This window comes from Crinia signifera, chromosome 3 (assembly GCF_055691185.1).
Source record: "Crinia signifera chromosome 3, ASM5569118v1, whole genome shotgun sequence".
In the NCBI taxonomy this organism is placed as follows: domain Eukaryota; kingdom Metazoa; phylum Chordata; class Amphibia; order Anura; family Myobatrachidae; genus Crinia; species Crinia signifera.
In genome coordinates, this window is record NC_139219.1 from 154,422,953 (window position 1) to 154,446,628 (window position 23,676).

The following is a 23,676-nucleotide window of genomic DNA, read 5'->3' on the forward strand; positions in this document are numbered from 1 at the left end:
ATGAGAGCAAATGACAGTTGACCGTCTGCTTGGAAATGCTGGAAAACTGACAAACTGTCACTCATCCATAACCATGTTTTTGTTCCAACCAGCCAGATCTGCAGATAAATCTTACTAGTGTATGGGCACCTTAAGTGTTTGATTTTGGCTATGTTCCTCAGATGAAAGATCATGTGCCAAGATTCCGCACATGATCAGAGTTTTGTAATTTTGTACCCCCAAGTGTCAGTCCAGTTGTCTTGATTGTTTCATATGGATGAACAGAAACCTTTATAGGCGGAGAAGGAGCTTAGTACAAGTAAGCATACATGTGAGCTGATTTCTCTAAAAGGCAGAAAAGATAAAAACTGTGTGAAAGATACCTTTATGAGTTTTCCGATATTTTGTGGAATGTAAACTGAGCATCAGTCAGTTAATAAAACGGAGGTGATCCATATAGAAAAAAATATACCGTCCCCCATAATTCAGGGCTAGCTAAGATCTATACTTGCAAGAAAAAAATGTGTATAAGGACTACTACACTCTATATATGTTTTTTTTTGTTTATTTATATAAATATATATATATATATGAGGAATTTAATATAAAAGTTGGAGAGGGGGGAATTTCTTCCATCTATGATTACAAGACCTGCCTCTAAAAGTTGGTTTAAGGTAATTCTGCCAATTTGTAATAATTTGTTATTTGAGCGCAATTTGGAATCAATCATACAGTACTTTGAGTTTTCTCGTATGTCTGGGTGAGAAGGGTTTTCTCACTTTTGTTTGATCCCTGGTAGCTGCTCTTAGTGTAGTGGTAATTGTAGGGACATCTTGTGTATACTGATACTCATCCATTCCTGGAGCTCAGCTAGAAGGCCATTTAGGGTTGTTATTGGGTTTTCAGTACCCAGAGCAAAGGACAAGTACAGTTGTGTATCATCTGCATAGCAATGGTAGACAAGACCATGGCGCCTAATTATTTCACCCATTGGCAGCATGTACACTGCAAAAAGCATGGGGAATAGTACAGAACCTTGTGGGACACCACATGGCAGTGGCATTGATGGTGATGAGTATACTCCAGATGACACTCTCTGTGACCTGCCAGTGAGAAATGATTTGAACAAGCTTAGTACTGTGCGATCCAGTCCAAATAACTTTTTCAGGCATTCAATCAGAAGCCCATGGTCCACAGTATCAAATGCTGCAGAGAGATGCCATCAGAAGATCGTTTTGCACATATACCAGGGCTGTTTCAGTGCTATATCTTCTCCTGAATCCTAAATGGAAAGGATCATACATATCTTGGGTTTTCAGGCAGGTTTCTAATTGATTTGCATACATAGGCAGGTTTCTAATTGATTTGCAACCACTTTTTCAAAGACTTTTCCTAGAAAATGAAGGTTTGATACTGATCAGTAGTTGGTCATGCAGTCTGGATCTAAATTAGTTTTTTTAAGAAGAGGTCTAACAATTGCTTCCTTTAGGGATTGAGCAAAAATTCCTGTCTGCGATGAGCATTGAACAGTTTTTGGAAAAATGGGGCCAGTTATATCCATACACCCTATTAGGAGCTTGGTTGGGGCAGGGTCCAGATCACAGGAAGTGGGATGCAAAACCCAGACAATTTCAGCAATGTCCTTTACATCCATTGGGTCAAAGCTGGTCCATGAGGATAGGTGGCTAACATTGTCAGGTTTGATAGATTGGCACTCCTATGATGGCACTGTGGAGATTCCAGCCCTGGTGGCTGATATTTTTTCTGAAAAGAATTTTGCAAACTCATTACATCTTGCCTGGGAGAGTGTCTCATCAGGCGGTAGGCATGCTGGCTTGCAAAGCAATTCCACTGTGTGGAAAAGTTGAGCTGCCATGATCTTAGTTGACAGGAACTCAGGCTTCTTATGGGTTATTGTCAATTGATATTCCTCGAAATGCTTTGTTTGTTTTGCCATTGTTTTTAAATTATATGCCCCATTTTCTTGAGCTCATTAAGACTGCTGTCAAACCAGGGAGCTTGATGATGTGGTTTGAGATGTTGTATACGCACTGGGGCTATAATATCAATTGCAGCCATTATATCGCTATTATGGTTACGGACTAGAGAACAGGGATCTTCACAAGCTCCCAGTAATGCAGAGAGATCTGCAGATTTGCTGCAAGAGCCTGTGGAGTCATACTTCCTTGGACGATACCTGGTCAGCTCCATTGGCAAAAATCTATTTCGAGGGGTTGCAATTGAGAACCAAAGGGAATGGTGGTCTGACCACGAGACTCAGTTTATTTTTAGGTCAGTGACTTGTAATCCAATCTGAAAGACAAGCTCTAGTGTCCGACCACTTTCATGTGTGGCAAAAGAAATGATTTGTGTGAGGCCAAGACCATTCATTGTGTACAGAAAGTCTTGGCCAAGGTGTGAGAGCTCGTCATCAACCCATGCATTGAAATTCCCAAGGATGAGCCATGTTTGGTGCTCCAAAACTAGACCAGCAACAGTTTATGAAAGTTCTTGTATAAATAAGTTATCTGTACATCTTCACAGATAACAGTTAAGAAAGTGGAGTAGTGTAACTGTCACCTACTGCCACAATTAAAGGTAGTCCCTGAAGGCCCGACATCATATTATTAATCTTAAAATATATTCAGTTATGTACTGAAAGCACTGTGAGGCAGTTGTATTAAGCCTAGTAAAGTGGTTATAAAGCAGAAGGTGATAAGTGATAATGCAGCAGCCAATCAGGTCCTAACTACATCAAACCCATCCTGTAACTTGGCAGTTAGGAGATGATTGGCTGTTGCGTTAACACCTTCTACTTTATCACTATACCAGGCTTAATACATCTGCCTCTGTGTCTCTTGTCAGCATTTATAAACTATTTTCCTACAACACAACCTCAATCACTGCTACTTATCGAAGGTATAAAATACATCTGAGTACACATATACTGCTTACTGTAGCTCTTTGTACAACCCCATTTTTAATAATGCACCCCATTCCTGTGTGTGCAACCCCTCATTAATTAGCATATGGTGGAGGTAAACAATGTTGCGCTTCTTCTTGTCCACATATTTTCTAATTGTCAGCCACCAGCATTGGGTATTGTTGCGGTATCTGCATAAGAAATGCTATGTTACACTTTTATCCAGGAAAACACTGTAATGTTGCATATCTTATGCAAATACAGCGGCAGACACACACTAAATTTAGACAGATTGCATTTCAATCAGCAGAAGCTGCTTGTGCATCCTATTTGCTTCATTTTGCAAATAAGGCTCCATTTAATGGAAAAAGTTACAAAAAGACAACCGGCGCTACAGAGTCATACAGAGCTCACATGTTGTGTGTAACTCCACTAGAATAGCATGATGGATAGATGCATGTAGACACATCTGTACTTGAATGATTTACTAGGGCCTCACTGAAGATTAGGATCATTTTAAGAAACTAGGTTGAAGAAACAAAATTCTATTGAAAATAGCAGATTGCACCACTGAAAAGACAGTAGGCAGAAAATCTGCCATTCCCAGCATGTTTAGGAACATCTTCAGGTTTACTCTACAGCATTCTTTAGTAATGTACATAGGGAAATATTACTTTAGCAAATTAGCTTAGAGATGAATGCACCTGGCCCATTACACATTACATGTAAAAAAAAAAATAACATTTAAAAGGCAAAAAGCTGTTAACCAAGGTAAAACAATATATCTCAAATGTCCATGGCTTATTTAATTTAGCTGCAGCTTACATAAGATGACTTAATTATAACTGATAAGTAATAACTAATAAAGGTAACTTACCTTGGAAAGTTCCCCAGCTTCCAAATAGAAACAAATAATAAATACATTCCAAGATATCCAAAGGATGAGCCAGACAGCATACTGCAAAGGTAAAAAGGAAGATCGTCAGATGGTTTTGGGAGGGTACATTTTGTCTGGGAATCAATATATAGTAAATGTAATTAGGCAGGAAATAGGGTATAAGCTATCACCATTATAGTCTCTCATAAAATAAAGAGACATTAGAGGGTAAGATGAATGCCCGTCGGCCATAAGTACTGAAGTCAAACAAACTTTCCCCATGCAATTGAATGGTGGGTCTGCTTTTTGTTAACCCCTTGGACGGCTACTTGGACTGAAGAGGACCTCATCTGCACTAGGAATAGTTGAGTATGGAAATTTGTATTACAGGTTACGTAGATGAGTAGTGAACCAAATAGCTACAGAGTGTAGATAAGTATATGTGAGAGTAAGTGTGCAAGAGTGCTTATTAAAGTTCTACTCTCACTGTTTTTTTTTTATAAAATATTTATTTTAAAGATAAACTATAGGTACCAGTGTTCCAATAATGCCCCACATTGTGGTACTTGTGGTTCTCCAAATACTGGCATGAAAGGGAGGCATGCTGGGACCTTCACTCCCTCCTTTAAAAGATAGTATTTTTTTCAAACCAAAACTAATTAATGAACCATAGCCCAGAGGTGCCATGGATAGCCTTGGGCTTCAGCCCTGGCCTTGGGTGCCTTCAGCCTTGGACTTGGGGGTGGTCCCCTCTTCACCCGGAAACCTTGGTAATAAAGATTTCTGTACAGATCCTTTGTCTGCTCCTGTTACATATGGGAAAATTTACTAAGATGGGACTTCTGTTTACGAAGGGATGTTGCTAAGGGCAACCAATCAGATATATATTATATTCTACAAGGTGCTAAAGAAATAAGTAGATTCTGATTGGTTACACATAGCAACTTCAGATGTGAAATACAACTCCCATCTTAGTTAATTTCCCCAATAGGTTGAAGCTTCTTGGGATACTGTATATTGCTCCTTCATAACTCTGAAGACAACATACTGTTTCTGTTGCATACGAAATATACTGTACATGAAAAAGCACTGAATTCTATTCTACACAAAATCTACTAGGTAGAATTCAAAGTGTTGTGCTCATTATATGATGCTTGCAAACATTTCAGCTGTTTACTGTCAAGAAATATTGAAAAATATAGTCACTGCTGAATGTATGATCTTGTCTGTGCTTTACCAAAATTCATCATGCTTCTATCTGTCCCTATGGTATTGGCAGAGCTGGATCTAACATTGGTGCAACAGGGGCCAACTTCTGCCTGGACAAGCAATTAATTATCCCCTGGGCCACTCACAGGCCATTTTGTGCAATGTCAGATAAATGACCCAGTACAGAAGGCAGTGTTTACCCCACTGCCTGTGGGACCTGCCTTTTACCTTAGGGCTGCAGGGCTGATCTTTTTTGTGCCAGCTCATATAAGGGTCCTGCCACCTATCGGCACTACTGACCACAGCCATATACTGCCTCCAGTTAATAGACTGCAATACATTTTTTCCCCGTTCACTGCTGTCTGTGAATTAAAGGCAGATCAAATCGGAAAGCACAAAGGGCAGGGACCCCATTACATACAGAGTATGCCCCCACCAAGGTACATGGCCCCTGTTCTTTTCACCATGCAGTACTTTGCGCTTGTACCTCTGTAATTTACTGCCTCTCCCTGGAATCCTCTTCCTTTCACCCACTGCTCCCCATCATCATTTTCCTCTCCGTGCCAGCTGCTTTTACCTTCTGCCTTCCTTTGTGGGCACTGTTTTTCTCTATATGTCAACCTCTCCCTGCAATACACTATCCCCCTATGCCTCTCTCTGTCACTCATTGCCCCCTGCTCCCCTGCCTTTTGTGGTAAATTTCTGCCTCCCACTGTCAGATACTGCATCAACCAATCGTGCCCCTCTGCCCTCCTTACAAGCCTTCTTCTTACTGTCCCCTCTGCTTCCCCCTGCCTTATACACCTTCTGCCGCTCCCTGTCACCCACTGCTGTGTAGAAAATTGTAAGCTAGGGTTGAAGTGGAGGAGGGGGTCAAGTTATAGGTTTGCACCTTGGCCAACCACTTACAAGTTCACCAACTAGGTATTGAACATTGATATTGTATCATTAGAATATATTGTAGCATAGTAATTTGAATATGTGGGGATTTTCTGTTTTTCAGTGACTATGGTTTCACTGCATATACTGTACTGTATAAGAGAAACAGGACTAATGAAAAAAAAATATTACTGTATAGAATGTTTATTGTTAGATAGCATATATTATATATTGCAATCAAGAAAATATAAAAATGGAAAAAAAATAGGAACCATAAGAACACAAAAACGTTAAATAAATAGTCTAAAATAACCTAAATAGTAGTGATAAATGTCAACATGTTTTTAGGTCCAATCCCACAAATTTGTTAACATCAGTAACCAGTCTGATACGGCAGCATCTGAATTTCCATCTATCGTGCTACTCTAGAGCGTAAAATATGCTACTATAGTTTATGTGTGATATTAGTGTGATTTCCTACATCCTTGTCACACCGCCCACTGTTGTTTTGTGTCTTTGTTTCAGCTATTATTATCATTAGTGTCTGTACTTGCTCGAGCCCCACACTGGGTGCATCCAAACACCTAACTAAAGCACTAAATTCAGGATGCATGCAACACTGTCATCAGCTTGATACTAACTATCCAGAAATACATACTTTACATTAGTCTTTTTCTGCTAGGATGTGACATTAATTTACCCATGGACTTATCAAGACAGCAGAGGGCCCATGTGCAGCCTCCATTTGCATGCACAAAACACATGGAAATCACCACCGCAACATTTTCCCATGGATTTTGCAGTGCTACAGCTGCTGTCACTCCGTATTGGTACATATAGAAGATATGGGTACAGGGTGCGTGGTATGGGACCCCATGTGTTGATGCAGATGCATGTTCGGTTGATTCAAAAGAGATGCATCTGTTTAAATAGATGTTTCCATCTCAGTATTACCCCCATAGTCAGTGGGTAGCTAGCTTATACTGGAGGGGGGGAGAAAAATTGAAAATGTGTCCAATGTATCTGAGTAATAAATTGAGATTTGCTTATTTTATTTAGAACCCTTGTTCCATGTTGTCATTTCTATACTTACCCAGGGATTAAAGTGGTCCTGGAGAAGAAATGGAACTAATTTCCCTCTTCTACCTATGTAGCCCGCCCCCATTAGGCAGAACTAGGAGTAGTGGTAGGGTTTTTGGCACCTCCCTGTAAACTATAATGCTCTTCGGTACTTATATGTTAGTTGGGCGCCCACAATAGTAAGTACGCTCATACCTCCACTATGCATGTCGGCATGAAGTTGATTATATATAGTGTGGCGAGCGCAGCGAGCCACCGAGCCCAAAGCGTGGCGAGCATAGCGAGCCCCGCGTGGGGACGCCTAAAACTAAGCAAATAACTTAGTGGGCGTCCAACTAACATATAAGTACCGCTTTTCTATTAGAATTACTGTGCAGGACCAAAGTGGAGGTTGAAATAGTTCCTCCTCACCATTACAAGTGGTTGAACTCAGTTTAACCCCTCCCCCACACTTTAACCCCTGTACTTATCCATGCAACTGTTTTACTGGTTTAGAATATTACCGTGTTTTCTTTTTTTCTTTTACAAATTGCACTTGATGAGTTATCGTTTCCTAGGAAAATTATTTTTATCTACATGCAGCTTTTGATCATAGTGTGTCATTTTCTAGAGAAAATGTGATTTCATAATGCTTATTTTCACTTTGGGCCTTATTCAGATCTGAGCTCAGTACACATTTGTTTGGAAAATGGGCAAAACCATGTGCACTGCATGTGGAGCAGATGTAACCTGTGCAAAGAGAGTTACATTTGGGTGGGGTGTGCTGAAACTGAAATCTAAATTGCAGTGTAAAAATAATGCAGCCAGTATTTGTTTTATGCACAGAAACAAAATAACTCACACAAATCTAACTCTCTCTATACATGTTACATCTGCCCCACCTGCAGTGCACATGGTTTTGCCCATTTTCCGAACAAATTTGTACTGAGCTCAGATCTGAATAAGGCCTTTGTGCCATAACTGTATAGTTATTTGTTTATACGAACATCCTATAAGCATGACAAAGATCTTTTGAACACACTAATACCCTTAAGTGCTGTAGAGAAACAATGAAAATCCAGCGTTGGCAATGTTTGGCTTACTTAACATCTAAAACACCTATCTGTGGATGGCATGCAGTTTGCATTTATTTGCCATAATATTAACTTTAAAAATAGCTCATTAACTTGTATTCCTTTGTTGTTAAACTGATAAAGCAGTTTAAATATGGCATTGATATGATTTATATTTGCCCATAGATCAATGGAATGAAACATATTGCCTCTCTATTGTTCACTGGAGAAAAAGATTTTGTTAAAATATTACAGAACAAAATTAATGCAAAGCTATTCAAACATTTGAATCCTTCTGTTCTGTAACAGCTACAGTCCAGTGATCAGATGTAGGAAGAGATGTAACTCAGTTAACGTCAGCATTGCAGAACTGTGCTCAGGTTGTCATTTGACAGTGACCTAGTGAAGGTCATTCCAAATGTTCTCTACACATGGGCCCTTATTCTGGTTGGTGCGGTCAGAGCCGCACACGGGGCTCCGACCGCACAAACCAAGGGCCGCCCACCCGACGGATCGCCACGGCCGTCCATACACGGACGGCTGGCGATCCGCACAAAAATGGTGGAGGCTACGCCTCCACCATGGTGGGAGCTGCCCCCTGCCTTCGATGGTCGACGACCATCGAAGGCAGGCCCGCACGCCGCGGCAGCTCCCGCAAGCTCAGACCACACGGACAATCGTCCGTGTGGGAGCTTGAAAGGGGGCTGAAAGCTGACATCCGGCGACGTCAGCTTTCCGCCCCCATGTCATGGTAATGAGGGCGTCATGCCCTCATTACCATGCATACGCCCCGCGTTTGCATGGGAACGCCCATGAAACGCGGGGCGTACACATAGGGAAATGAGGGGCTGAAGCCCCTCACGCCCCTATACGCCCCCTTTGCGGCGGACGAAATCCGTCTGCGGCGAAGGGGGCTGCACATGCGCAGAATGACCTCTGCGCATGTGCAGAACAAAAACATCGGCGGTACGGCCGCACGCGGGCCGTACCGAGCCGATTAGAATAAGGGCCATGGTGTTTTGCTGAAAAGGCTATGATAACATTTCATAAAAAGGAGATTTATCAAATATGTGTGGCAGCATTTATGCAGGTTTATTGAATAAAATAAGTATATTTCCAAACCAGAACACTTGAAAGAACACATACGTTATTAATAAATACAGAACATAAAATATTAATCAGTAGTCCATACATACAGTAGTTGTAGTAGTACGTTTATTTATAAGGCGCCACAAAGTGTCCGCAGCACCGTACATAGCAAACAAAAAAAACAAATTACAAGGTAACGTACAGGGTGTGTTGATAAAATACAGCATAAATAGGGGTTTTGTTGGTAGAACTAAAATCAGCATCAGTTCAGAAGTAGGTGTCGAAATTGTCGAGGAGACTGAAGATGAAGTAGAGGAAGGGAAGAACAGGACAGGAGCACAGGTGAGGTAAAGAGGTAGGGTGAGTACGTGAGGAAGGAGGGCCCTACTCGTAAGAGTTAATATACTAAAAGGAGGTGGGTGGACGAACGAAAAACAATAGGATAAGTAGGAACGGATGGAGGATCAAAAGAGGTTAGGAGGAGGGATAGGCTAGTCGAAAAAAGTGGGTTTTGAGGGATGTACAGCATGTGCAATAGCTATATTTTCATATAATAACCCAAGTATTGTGAAGGAGTGTAGAAAGATGTTAATATTTTTTATATTTTTTTCTTTTATTGTTTATTGTCTCCAGGGGTACCCCTATATGCCCCCATATCACCAGGAACCTGCCTTAACCCTTTGCCCTGCAGGCTGGGGGCTCAGGGGTTAACCAAAGCCGGCCACCTCTAGGACCCAGTGAGTGCCTTAAACTCACTTAAGCTGAATAGAGCCTGTCTCCATAGGGATTGGATGATCCCACGGCGCGAATCCGGAGGTCAGAGTTGAAAGGAGCAGAGCTGAGCATCGTATCTGAGTCGGCTGGCATGTGGTAATTAGTGAGCAGTAGAGCCCAGCCACGGGAAAGAGACAGACGCCGGCGGTGACTGACAGCCTGCTGCAGGAGGAGAGAGCAGACCAGTGCACAGAAGGGACCCAGCGTGCAGGCAAGTGGCAGAGTGAAGTGCCAGAGCCGGGACCCGTGAACAGCCCCACCCCCGCAGCAGCCCCAGCGGTGATTGACGGGGCAGGAGAGAGAGAGTCGGGAGAGGCAGCCAGCGCGTACAGGGAAGGAAGAGCCTGCGCAGGTGTGTGATGCCAGTCGACCCCACTCAGGACCCCGGACACCGCCACACTCCAGCACCCAGGCTGATTGACAAAGCAGCAGAGGACTGTGGGCCGGATCGTGACTGGCATGAGCTGGCAGTGGCAGCAGCACCACAGGTACTTTGCCCTCTTCCCTGATTACCCGATGTCTCTGCCATCCCCAGGCGCTATAGCCCCAAGGCATATCTGACACCCAGGGGACCTTCCAAACACATGACTACCTTACGTCCCTGTCCTGCCAGCCAAGGCCACTTGCACCGTGTTGCCCTCTGAAGAGAGTACCTCCACAGCGTCCTGAGGTATAGGGACGCTCCTACCTCATTGGCCCTTCTGCATTCCTACAGACCTAACAAAGATGGCCCGCAGAAAATGTTCCTGTGCCTGACCCCATCGCTCCTACCAGCCACCTGCAGGGCCCCTGACCCCATCGCTCCTATCAGTCACCTGCAGGGCCCCTGACCCCATCGCAGAGGCCCGTGTTATCAGAAGGCTTTCCCTACAGCCTGTTTGCTGTATCCAACACAGGAAATTACCCTAAGACAGGGGACTAGCCTGTCCCTCTTGAGAGGACCTTTAACCTTATTCTGTTCTACACAAAGTAGTGTGCACACTAGTGTAGGGTCCTAATCTTTCTAGTGAGGATCTTTCTTTGCGGGACCTTTATACAAGTTCCGGAACTGTGTTACTTGCACCAGGGACTGCAGTTCAATGTATACAGGGTGCATAGCACCACCTGGTGAACATTTTTTGTTATAGTAGCACATGTGCAGTAACTTGTCTAAGTGATGTAATATAATATTCTTTAATGTCATGCTCTTTTCAATGTCTTTCATACTGTTATCGTTATGACATTATTTATTATGCCATTGTCCTTTTTCAATGTCTTTTGGTAGCGTTGGTAGCGTTGGTAATGACTGCTGCAGCTTGACCATTGATTCACACTGAGGTGGTCATTGAATATCCAATGACCTAAAGTGGACGTTTACATATTACTTCTTTTCTGGTTGTATAAATGCAGCAACCGGTACAAGTATCTTCTTTTAAATAAATCTTTGTTGCTGCTAAACATGGTTATTTCTTTGTGGGCCTCTCCCAGGGTGTTTCATCTCCTGCCATAGGATCTCTTAACCGAAAGGGCCATGAAGACCTCAGAAGCTGTTGCTGTCATCCGATTTTTACCAGTTCCTTACAGGGGCACTGTCACATATTGTGCTGGAGAAGGTTTCAATAAAGAAAACCCTGTGTTTTGCTGTATTTTAGAATAGAGATAGTATTGAGATAGAGACTGCAGCATCCCAGGTAAAATCCACAGGTATGTATCATTGGATAGATATCAACAACTTTCAGATATGTCCACCTTCCTGCATGTTGACCCAGTGGTATCCACCTAATGCTTGTCGACCTAGTGACCGTTTCCCAAATCCACCACTGTGCACAGCCTAAGTGAGTGATGCCAGATGCAGTCTGTGAGACTGCACTGGCTTCACTGTTACTGGCAGTGACTTCCTATTGGTAGTCTGACCTGCCAGTCACCAAAGGCAGCCCCATTGCAGGGGCAAACGCAGGATTTTCAGAAGGGGGTTTCCAGGGGGGCGGAGCAAAGCATGGAGAAGGACATTTAGGTGACCCAGTATATGCAGCGTCAGTTAAAGTAGTATGGATAGACCAAATGTATGCTGGTGGTAGGGGGTATTATATCAACCGCTCAGCCTGTAGGGCCTGGATCAGTAATTTCCACTAATTACCCCTTTACTGCACAGATGGTGGGAGAAGGGGGCATTGGGCTGAATGAAGGGGCCCTGATACATAACTTCCAGGGTGGTAGAGGATGTTTAATATGCAGAGGAAGGGTGTATAGTGGAGTGGGCTTATTGTTCATAATTTTCTGGTGGGAGGACAGCTTGCTTGACTGCAGATATCTCCAGTCCCCGGAAATAGATTTCTTAGATTTTAATGGAATTAAAAATTAGAGAATCCCACCTACCAAATGGTATTGGGGACTAGGGGATCAGAGTTCAGGAGGCAGAGCAATCTGCCAACAAGAATATAAAACTCGAAGAAAAAGGGAAAATAGTGACAGCGCCTGGACTACTGCAGCCCTAGATCCACCTAAAGACTCTTAGGATCTTACAACTCATACACAGCAACAAAATGGTGTTCTAATTGGCACTGTAGTCCCCTCCATTGGGTGATAAAACTAGTCACCAATATGTGAATAGAGCTTGGCAATTCTTCCGTCTGGTCGTTCTATAGTAATTAAAGAACTGACCTTGGAGAATAGCCCTATATGCCCGTAACAGTTTCTTTGAATCTTCTCAACCTTGGCATATATGGATCATCACAACCAATCAGATATCATCGCAGGTGGCCATAGAAGTACACACTTACCAAATTCAGGTGCCCTATGTTCACCAAAAGGTTTATTTTAGGTCCGCCTCCTCCTCCTCCTCACAGGACACAGACAGCTTGCTTACTCCCAATATTTGTAAAAATTCTTGAAGTTTATTTCCAGCAGTACAAGTATAAAACAAGTTTAAAATATAAAGAGATTCCCTAGGAAATTGGTGGTCTGGGTTACCTCCCTATCCGGATGGAAGGACCCCCAGTGGCTGAAGATGACACCAGCACCAACCAAAAACCTTTTGGGTTATCTTCTTTACCTCCAACCAACCGGTTTCGGGCTATGGAATAAGCCCTTTTTCAAGGTGTGGAGTAACCATCTGCTTGAAGGCTGATATCTCTGGTTCTGGGAACAGTAGAGACAAGCTACTAGTGTCACTCAAAGGGGGAGAGTCCCAGCTTTTGGAATATACCCTCAGAAAAGCTTATGTTAGACAGAACCTGAAATATCTGACTGGGAACAGCAATTAACAGGCTTGGATGGGGACCACTGCTTTGAAGTTAGATATCTCCGGTTCCCAAAGGCCGATTTTTAAAATTCTTATACCCATGGAAAGAGGGGACCCTCAGCTTTCAGACTTGGGCCCATAGACTCCTGGCGTTGTTTCTGGGTACTCAGAACCCCCCCATGCGTGCGATACTGCATTGGGAGATATTCCTTCCCTCCAGAGCGGTCTCTTTGGCATTTATGGGCTGCAGCTGAAGCAGCCCAAAGAACGAGGCACAAGAAGCCAAAGCAGCCCATAGAACAAGGGGCATGTGCAATATTGAGGTCAGTACTGCCCATGTGCCAGTTCTGGTGCCTGTCATCTAAATTGTACAGGCGCCAGGACCATGATATTATCTCTATGGGCTGCTGCCGAAGCAGAACATATGCGCATGCACAGGTCCCGATGCCTGTCATGATTGTACAGGCGCTGGGACTGCAGCGGTAGGGGGGACTGGCTGGGAGGAGCAGCAGCAGTGCTGGTTGGGGGGGTCTGGGAAGGGTGTGTTGGCATCTGTAAGAGCCCCCTCCAACTATAACATAGGAGCCATCAATGGTCTTGCATCAATCTTATTGTATTTGCATTGCACAATCACCACGTAATATCACATGTATCTACACAAGAAAATACTTTGCTGTAAAGCCTGCAACACTTATTGCCCTCACCCATAAGCTAGCTACAGCATAGTCGATGAACATTTGATGCCCTCAAGGTAGAGACAGCAGCTCCATTAGATTATCCTTCCCTTTCTCTCTATGGCAATGACTCAACCAGCTTATCCTCAGACTACAACTCAAAGGCTAGTCCCATACACAATGTAAAAATGGGTGATTAGGAATGAAAACATTACAATAGGCATAAGGTCTCTTTTATAATGGCTTGCCTATGCATTTGATGGGTTGTTAACAACTGGAATGTTTCGTATCTCCTGACTATTGCAAGAGGGCATGCCTCTTAGCTAATCTATAGTTTGTATCTTGGTTTGTTGTTTTGTTTAAAAAGTTTTATTACCAAGCTATTGCTGGGGGAGGGTCTCACTGGGTCCTAGGTGTAATCAGTGTAGACATGTTAGAAGTCCATTATTTAATGAACATCAAGGAGGCTTGTGGCTGATAGAGGCTTGTGCACATCTCTTCTAAGGACAGCTCTTCAAAGGATAGCATTAATTTAAATAAGAACTTCGATGTTATACCGATGTTAAACCGAAGGAAAACTGAAGGCAAACAATCTATCCATACAACGGATCACTGAAGACATTTTACGCAACAAAGGACAAATTGCCTTCCCCTCTCAACATGCATCTCCTGACTGTGTAACCTGGATCCTCAGCACTAGATCTGATCCATCAGTAACTTTTCAAGTGTCCTGCAATTGTTGTTATTTATTCTATACAAACCCTTCATTGCACATAATACCCGCAAGTCATTTTGCTGTAGACAACATTAAGGAAAGGTAAAGAACTAATATTACTTTTGCCTTCCGATATTAACTTTAGCTTTATAACTGACAGCATGCTCGACAAACTACTCTTTTTCATATCATGTCATGGAATTCTTTTCGAAATCTATTCATCCTACACTACCCCTACAACTATCCCCTCTGTGCACATTTCTGCTTCCATTATTCACTCTAAACTCCTCTATCTAACCTCCTCTATAGGCCTCTCCCAATGGTCTGACACCTCTACTCACAAGGAGGGACACTGCCTTGATCTTGTTTTCAATAGGTCATGCTCTGTTTCTGAATTCACTAACGCCCCATTCCCTCTCTCAGATCACAACCTTATCACCTTCTCAACCTCCTCCATTTCTCCAAACTCTATACCTAAATCATGGAAGCCTCCTCTAACCCGCAGAAATATTAATGCTATGGATTTTCAACAACTTTCTACCTCTCTGTAACAACTGCTCTCACCCATTTCTACACTAACCTGTCCTGAGACAGCTATACCACACCTTAATCAGACTCTTCAAACTGCCCTTGATGAAGCTGCTCCAGCTACTCCTCACAATCCACATAGGCTTAGATTCCAACCGTGGCATTTTAAATTAACAAGACACCTTCAAAAACTATAATGTAGATTTGAACGTCAGTGGCGTAAATCTCAAAATCCAAGTGACTTTGTCACATATAAGACTACCTACCACTCCTATCGTAATGCTCTGGACACTGTTAAATAAACTTATTTTCAGTCTCTCATCTCTTCTCATGCCACTAACCCCAAGTGACTTTTTAATACATTTAAATCACTTATTTTCCCTCCTTCAACCTCCCCACCTGCCAATATCAGTGCGCAAGAGCTTGCTTCCTTCGTCAAAGAAAAGATTGCTAAAATTCAAGATGAAATGGCATGCTCTTTCTCAGCAAGTGACTTGCTTATTTCATCTTGGTTGTCATTTTGCCACCTCAAACTCAACATATCCAAAACAGAATTAATTATATTCCCACCAGCCAAGAGAAGTTACCAACCTGATATCTCTATCGCTGTTGAGAACACAACAATTAATCCTACTCCACAAGCTCACTGCCTGGGGGTCATCCTCGACTCTGAACTGTCCTTCATTCCTCACATTCAATCTGTCTCTAAATCATGTTACATGCATCTAAAAAACATATCCAAAATTTGTCCGTACCTTACACAAGACTGCAAAAACTCTAATCCATGCACTCATTATATCACGCACTGATTATTGCAATGGCCTCCTTACCGGTCTTCCTAAGAAAAGACTCTCACCACTACAATTCATTTTGAATGCAGCTGCGAGGCTGATCTTCCTGGCTAGATGTTTATCATCTGCTGATCCGCTCTGCCAGTCCCTCCATTGGTTGCCTGAATATTTCCGCATTCAATATAAACTACTTCTACTTACATACAAAGTCATCACTCTGACTACACCGACATATCTCTTTGCTTATCTCAAAATATATCCCCACCCGACCTCTCCGCTCTGCACATGATCTGTGTCTCTCATCCACACTCATTACTCACTCCCACTTTAACTTGGATGATTTTTGTCGGGCAGCACCCACCTTGTGGAATGCCGTTCCAGGCACACTAAGACCCTCCTATAGCCTCCAAAATTTCAAGCATTCCCTGAAAACTCACCTCTTCAGGCTAGCTTATCATATTCAGGACCCCCATACAACCTCCTTTAGCATTCATATCTAATTGTATCCCATCAGGACCGTCTAGTAATCTGATAGGACTGCCATGCTATGGAATTCTATCCTCATGTATCCCTACTATTATCCCTATAGATTGTAAGCTTGCGAGCAGGGCCCTCCTACCTCCATGTTGGTTTGTATCTACCCAGTTTGTTTAATCACTGTTGTTTCCAATTGTAAAGCGCAACGGAATATGCTGCGCTATAGAAGAAACTGTATATAAAAAAATAATAAAAATAACATGACAATTGTGATAAACAGAATAATCCAGGAGAGTAGGAATACATGGGTCCAAGGATTTGATATGCAGCACATCTTTGTCTATGAATAATAGAAAATACAGATTCTCAAATCGTTTAAACGTTATTCCCTACTATAAGGGCCAGATTCAGTAAAGCAAAAAGCAAGTAATTTTTTTGTCTGGAACAAACCATGTTGCTATGCAAGGGGAGCAATACATTTATATTGTTTCTCTGTAGGGAAAATACTGGCAGCTTTTGCATGTAGCCCACACATGACAGCTTTATTTTTACACTGCAACTTAGATTTTAGTTTGAAATGCCCATTTGCATGATTTTTTGCAATGTTAACAAAGCTAAATCAGGCCCTAAGTGCACAAAATAACTTTCTCAACAGCTCATACTGTTCTACACATACTGTACCCTATTCATTATTACATAATTATCAACAAAAACTTCTGGAGGCATTCTTTATGAGTTAGAGTGCCAGAAAAGTGATAAAATGGAGAGTGATAATTCACCAGCCAATCAGCTTCTACTTGTCATTTTTCAAACACAACCTGTGACATAACTGTTAGGAGCTGATTTGCGGTGGTTTATGATTCTCCATTTTATCACTTTTCAATGCTTAGTACATCTCCCCCATTAACTGAAGTATCACTTCCCGAAAAAATACTTTTTGTGTAGTTGTACAGAATTATGATACTTTTCTCTACATTGTCAGTGTATCTAAGTTTTTCTATGCTGCTAGGTTGTCTACGACCACCACTAACCAAGAACTTTATGTAACCTCCCCCTGCCGCATCCTCTTACTCAAGCTGCTTACTCTCTTCCCCCTTCCTCCACATCCTCTTCATGGTGTCATCTGTGTCCTCTCAGTTGGCACATGTATCACAATCTCTGCATACATTGCTTATGTCCAGGGCTTAAAGTGGTCATGCAGAGGTGGGGGAACTCATTTCTCTATGCCATCTAATTATCCCCCTCCCCTACCCTCATTAGGCAGAGCTAGGGCCAGTGGTAGGGTTTTTTGGCATCCTCTTGGAAACTACAATGATTTTCTGTGAGAATTACTGTGCAGGACCAATGTGGAGGTTAAACTGTTCCACCTCACCATTAGAGGTGGTGGAACTCAGTTCCACCCCGTTCCCCCTCACTTTAACCCCTGTTTATGTCTTTATTGACAGATACATCATTTTATTTTGCAGTTTTTCTTATTCAGCTAAATACACTGTCACTCTCCAAAGATCCAGCTACAGTCCCCAGCATTCTACTCAGTGGCCCTGATACTTAGCACCATTCCGCTCTCCAGCTTCACACCTCGGTATCTCTCCAGCTCAACTGCACATATAACTGTAAATTCCTTTACCTGTTGGCATAATGCCTTCCTTTGCACTGTACAGCTCCACCGTGTATTCAAAAACAATTCACAAAAACGACAGCCTGTACAAAGATAGTCTAAGGCAAATCATTGTATTTTAAGCAAAAACTAATCTCGGCGGACTCCGGCGGAAATAGAAGTCAGTTTAGACTGAATTTTAATTCTGAAGTGGTCCTGAATCAGAGCCATAGTCCAACTTGTCATTTAGATTTGTTAATTGGTCAGCCACATCTTTTGGAGGATATTACCAAAGTATGAAATTATATATTTACTCAGTAAACACTGACAATGGTAAATATAAAGGAGTGTTGGGATAACAATTCTTCTAGATATAATGACATTCTTCTGCACAATTTACTTGGATTAAGGAGGTATTTCTCAAATCTCAACGAGAGATAAAATACATACATTACATTTTACAGGCTGTGATTGAAAAAGGACATGAGCTGATTGATTGGTACTTTTTTTCACAATTTTAGTTCACTCCAAGCTTTGATAAATATTTAATAAGCAGTGGATTTTTATACTTGCCCTTTTAAATCTTGCAGGCCAAATCTGCAATGTCTAGGGTTTTGAAAATATATTGCTAAGTACAGTAAGTATACCACCAAGTATTTAATTAATAATAATAATAATAATAATAATAATAATAATAATAATAATAATAATAATAATAATAATAAAAAAAAAATAATTAATTACTCAATATATGTCATAGTTCTAACATTAAACTCTAAATCATATAAAAAATGCAATGTGAAGAAAAATGACTGCACAAGAATCGTAAATCACTTTCAGGCATGGATGGCTGAAGAAAGAGCAGTGCTAGTCGAAGACTATCATTATGTGGCTCAGGTGCGGAAAATAGTGATGGGATTGAATATTGCCTCCTCTGTAACAAGGTAACCCAAAGACAGATGTGTCCTCTAATCTGTAGAGTCTGTACATTCCGCAACTACGCTATGAAGTTATTACTTTCATTTGTTATTAGAATTAGAAAATATCCCTACTGTATGTGTTCCTTGTGTGCTAAAAGGTTTTCTACAATCAATTCCAATAAATGTAATTGAATAAGTTTGGAATATTACGTTTTTATATTTTAGTTTGTCTTAATTTTAAACTTGTTTATCTGTGTTATATCTGTAGTTGCGTGCTCTGGCACACTATCAAAGTGGAGTTATACAATTTACTTACAGAAAATGGTAGATATTTATTATTTATTTATTTATTAACAGTTTCTTATATAGCGCATACATATTCTACACACACAAGTTTTTCATACTTTTTTTAAACAAACAATACAATCATTTTAATTATGCTCTTTTAAGATCACAATGCTCCTAATTACATTTTTAAAATGACAGTGACCAGTAAGAAACAATAACACCTTGCTCCAGCACAAGTCCAACTAGTCCGCTCCTCTGGCACTTAGTACTGCAGCCCACCTCCCCAAAATGACACAGCGCCAATAAGTTAGTACTGCTTCCTCCTAAGTTTCAAAACAGTGCTCACACACTCTTTCGATTGGGTATCCTGTAGGAAATGGCAACCAAACAAGAGGATGTGGTGCGAAAAATGACTTTTGCTTGTTTTGAGAACTAGACCTGGTAAAGAAGCGAGCACCCCTAAGTTTGTGTGGGTTTACTTTCCAGGAATCCGAAAACCTTCAAGGATGTCAGGAAGCCTTTCTGATGACTCCTCAGATCGTTAAGCCAGTGATGCAAGGAGTCTGAATTAACAGACAATTTTATTGATTTGTCAGACTCCTTGGATCATTGGCTAAGAGATCAGAGATGTCATCAGCCTGATGGTCAGCAAAATCAAGACCCCATGCTGACCATCAAGACCCCATGCTGAGATGGTTGCGACCCACTTTTGGGTGAGAAACCACATTTTGACAACTGCTGCCCACTTGTGACATTGCAGATATACAATGATGGCACATCTATTAAACATGACTATTTTCCCTTACTTTGTATCAAGTTGTGTTCAAATGCAGTGACACACATATTGTATTCCATTTTCTCATCAAGATTTTTTGCACTTGTTGCATGTACAGTACACCCTTCTTAACCTATGATGGGCAAACAAAAAGTCCTCCCAGAATTATTGAGGACTGCACAAATATTATAGGACTGCACAAAATAATTAAATTGTAATGCTATTTTTGTTACATTATTTTGCATACTAATGTACTGCAGAATTCTAAAATAATTGTAACTAGTAGATGTCATTCTGAACTGAAAATTTGCAATAAGAGAATTAAGATATCTCTGCAGTCAGCTTCACCAGGCAGTACATTTTCCGGATGGCTAACCAACTCATCACGCTAGGCTCACATTATGACTGAACACTAATCCCTATTTGATCTTTAGATGGAGAGAAAACAAATGTTATGTTCCCACTGGCCTCGAAGCAAAAGCATTGGTAAGTGGCTTCAAGCTGGATTGATCAACAGGGAAACCAAGCATCATTAACTGTTTATGCACAAAGGTCACTGCAGTATGGCGAATATAGCCTTGAAGTGACCCGAAAACCAACTAAACAGATTAAACAATACCAAAACTATTAACAACATGCTGCAGATACCATTAATAGACTGATCATCTTTAAATAAAAATGGAATTCTGCCCAATAACGTGACTACATTTCTGCAGCATTAGCAGAGCTGGCCATAGGCACACTAGGAAATTGCCTAGGGCATCAGCCTATGCCTAGGGGCAGCAGCCTCTTTACCATTGGTGATCAGTGGGGGTCGGGGCAGCTGCTTATCAGCGCCACTGAGCTGAAATTAATCCTGCCTGCCCAGCGCCCACCCATCCGCCCGTGATATCGCCAAAGAAGGTGCTCCGTGCTGCGGCTGCTGGAGGGGCTGTAGCGTTGTATATTAACAATTTATTTATTATTTATTTATTATTTATTTATTAGCAGTTTCTTATATACCGCACACTTATTCCGCAGCGCTGTACAGAGTATATTTGAACATTCACATCAGTCCCTGCCTCAGTGGAGCTTACAATCTATATTCCCTACCACACATGTACACGCACACAGACGTTCTAGGGTTAATTTTAGGGCCAATTAACCTACCAGTATATTTTTGGATTGTGGGAGGAAACCGGAGTACCCGGAGGAAACCCACGCAAGCATGGGGAGAATATACAAACTCAACACAGTTAGGGCCATAGTGGGAATCGAACCCATGACCTCAGTGCTGTGAGGCAGTAATGCTAACCATTACCCCATCCGTACTGCCCTAACAATCAGTGCCCCTAAGGAAAATGGCTGCTTATGAAAAGAAGGGCTGCCGTGCATGCCCAGCAGCAGCCCCTCCTCCCTTGGTCCTTTGCGGAGTCAGTGAGACTGCAGGCGCCGCATTGAGTCAGACTCAGTGCCCGTCACCGTCCCTTCTGTAATTCCAGGGGTGCCACCATGTGACATGTATAATTCCACAGATGCCGCCATTTATAATTACAAGGGTTCCGTCATGTGTTGTGTATAATTTCAGCCCCATGTGTTCCATATAATTCCAGGGGTGTCCTCAAGTATGTTCTATTAGGTAAGGGGTGCTGCCATGTTCTCTGTATCAGTCCAGGGGTGCTGCCATGTGCTCTGTATAATTACAGGGGTGCCCCATGTGTGCTGTATCAGTCCAGGGGTGCTGCAATGTGTGCTGTATAAATCCAGGGGTGCTACCATGTGCTCTGTGTAATTACAGGGGTGCCCCATGTGTGCTGTATCAGTCCAGGGGTGCTGTTTAGTGTGTATTAGTCCAGGGGTGCTGTTTAGTGTGTATCAGTCCAGGGGTGATGCTAAATGTGCCGTATTAGTCCAGGAGTGCTGCTAAGTGTACCGTAGCAGTCCAGAGGTGCTTCCCCTATTTTATTTTTTAAAGAAAAAAAAAAGTAATGGGCTGCTGCTAATTGTGCCGTATATTGTGAGGTTAGTTAGTAAGCAATCTTTGTTGGTAATAGTAATTATTTAGTAACAGTTTCTTATATAGCGCAGCATATTCCGTAGCGTTTTACAAAGGAGACAGTGATACAACAAACAGGGTATTTACAGACAGTCAAAAGGTAGGAGGGCCCTGCTCGCAAGCTTACAATCTATAGTTTCCAAAATAGTCAGTCATAAGAAGCACTGTCTTTAAGAAAGCCACTGACACACATAAGTGGGGAAACACGTAATTTCATTAATCTTTGTTCTACCTATCCACCCCTTGCTGGCAAACTTACTAGTGCAGGTTTTCCCAAACTTTTTTGAATCACGGCACCCTAGAGCATCAAAATATTTTCAAGGTACCCCTAGGCCAAATGCTTCTTATCGAGAAATTCAGAAAAAAAATATTAAATTAATTGCATTGTGTTTATATGTCACAGTTATCTGGTGAGGGACAGGGTTTGCTTCTGTTTGTCCACATATATTATGATTGGCAGCCACAAGCACTGGTTTTGCCTGGTACATTGACCATAAATAATATGAATTGATCCTGGTCCACCAACCCAATGCACCCCTGCAAGTGTCCTGAGGCACCCCAGGGAGCCTAGGCACACAGTTTGGGAACCACTGTACTAGTGGATTACAATCCAGATGCAGCAGCTCTGGGAGTTTCTGAGCAAACAAACACGATCAATGGCAGCTGCAGTCACTGAAGGAGAGAAATCCCTGCATACTGATCTATTTGAAGGGGCTAATTACTCCATGAGTGGTAACTATACTGCACTTTTACCACAAATGCTATACCGCTATAATGCTACTTATGACTGACTTTTTTTGGAAAATACTATTGCAGTGTACTAACAAAGATGGCTTACTAACTTATGCTGTGTACACACGGGGGAGATATATTGCTCAGCCATATATTGCTGAGCAATTTATGGCTGAGCAATATATTGCTCAGTTTCTCCTGTTCATCAGAGACCAGAGATGGTCGCTGATGAAAAAGAAACTGCCGGGGGGAGCCCAGCAGTGGTAATCAGCTGGTCGCAGGAGCATGTTCCTGCGACCAGCGATCACCACAGGGGCAAAAACGGGAGCGCGCACCCGGCGATATATCGCCGGTGCACACTCCCATTGCGGGCAATATGGTCGCTAAGCGACCATATTTCCCGCGATTTTGGACAAAATCGCCCCCGTGTGTACGCACCTTTACTTACATCAAGTACTAAATAACTTATTACCACTGATGCTACAAAAAAATACTATGAATGGGTCCCTACAGACCTAACTTTCTTTTTAATACTTGAATTGTATCGGATGGTACATGTGGGGCTATTTTACATTAATTTGATTTTGTTGTTATATTGTTTTTATTTATTACATTTGTTAGTATTTTAAATTCTGTTGGCTAGTTCCTATACTGTCCTTAACACTGTCTTGGTTCTTTTGTTCTGGTTGTTCTTATTGGGAGAGAGTGGTCCCATCCAGACAGCAGCTGGAGTGTCATTACCCCCCTAGCACTCATTTCCCCCTAACACTCATTTTTTACCTTCAGGTTATAATTTAATAGGGCTATTGCACATGAACAGATCACTGAAGTTAAACTACAGTAATAGAATATGTTGCAAAACTTGTAAATCACTTGTCATATTTTCTATTATGGTAATACATTTTGTTATTAATCATCTGCAGTGACACAGGCACTCTTCTTGGTAGTGTTAATGAAAAGCCATAAGCAACCAATTAAATATTGCCATTTTTTTTAAATCCAGAGATACAGTACAACGCACATCAGCAGTTGTTATCATCACTATTCTCATAAAGAGAAATG

At 41.9% G+C, this 23,676-nt stretch overlaps 1 protein-coding gene across 1 annotated transcript in view; it reads right to left on the minus strand.

Moving 5' to 3' along the window:
- NKAIN2 (sodium/potassium transporting ATPase interacting 2) overlaps positions 1–23,676 on the minus strand; it is a 794,408-nt gene that overhangs the window by 451,146 nt on the left and 319,586 nt on the right. Inside the window, exon 3 of the mRNA XM_083176781.1 lies at positions 3,780–3,860. Coding sequence (XP_083032907.1) covers positions 3,780–3,860 — 81 coding nt within the window. The remainder of the gene's footprint in view (positions 1–3,779; positions 3,861–23,676) is intronic.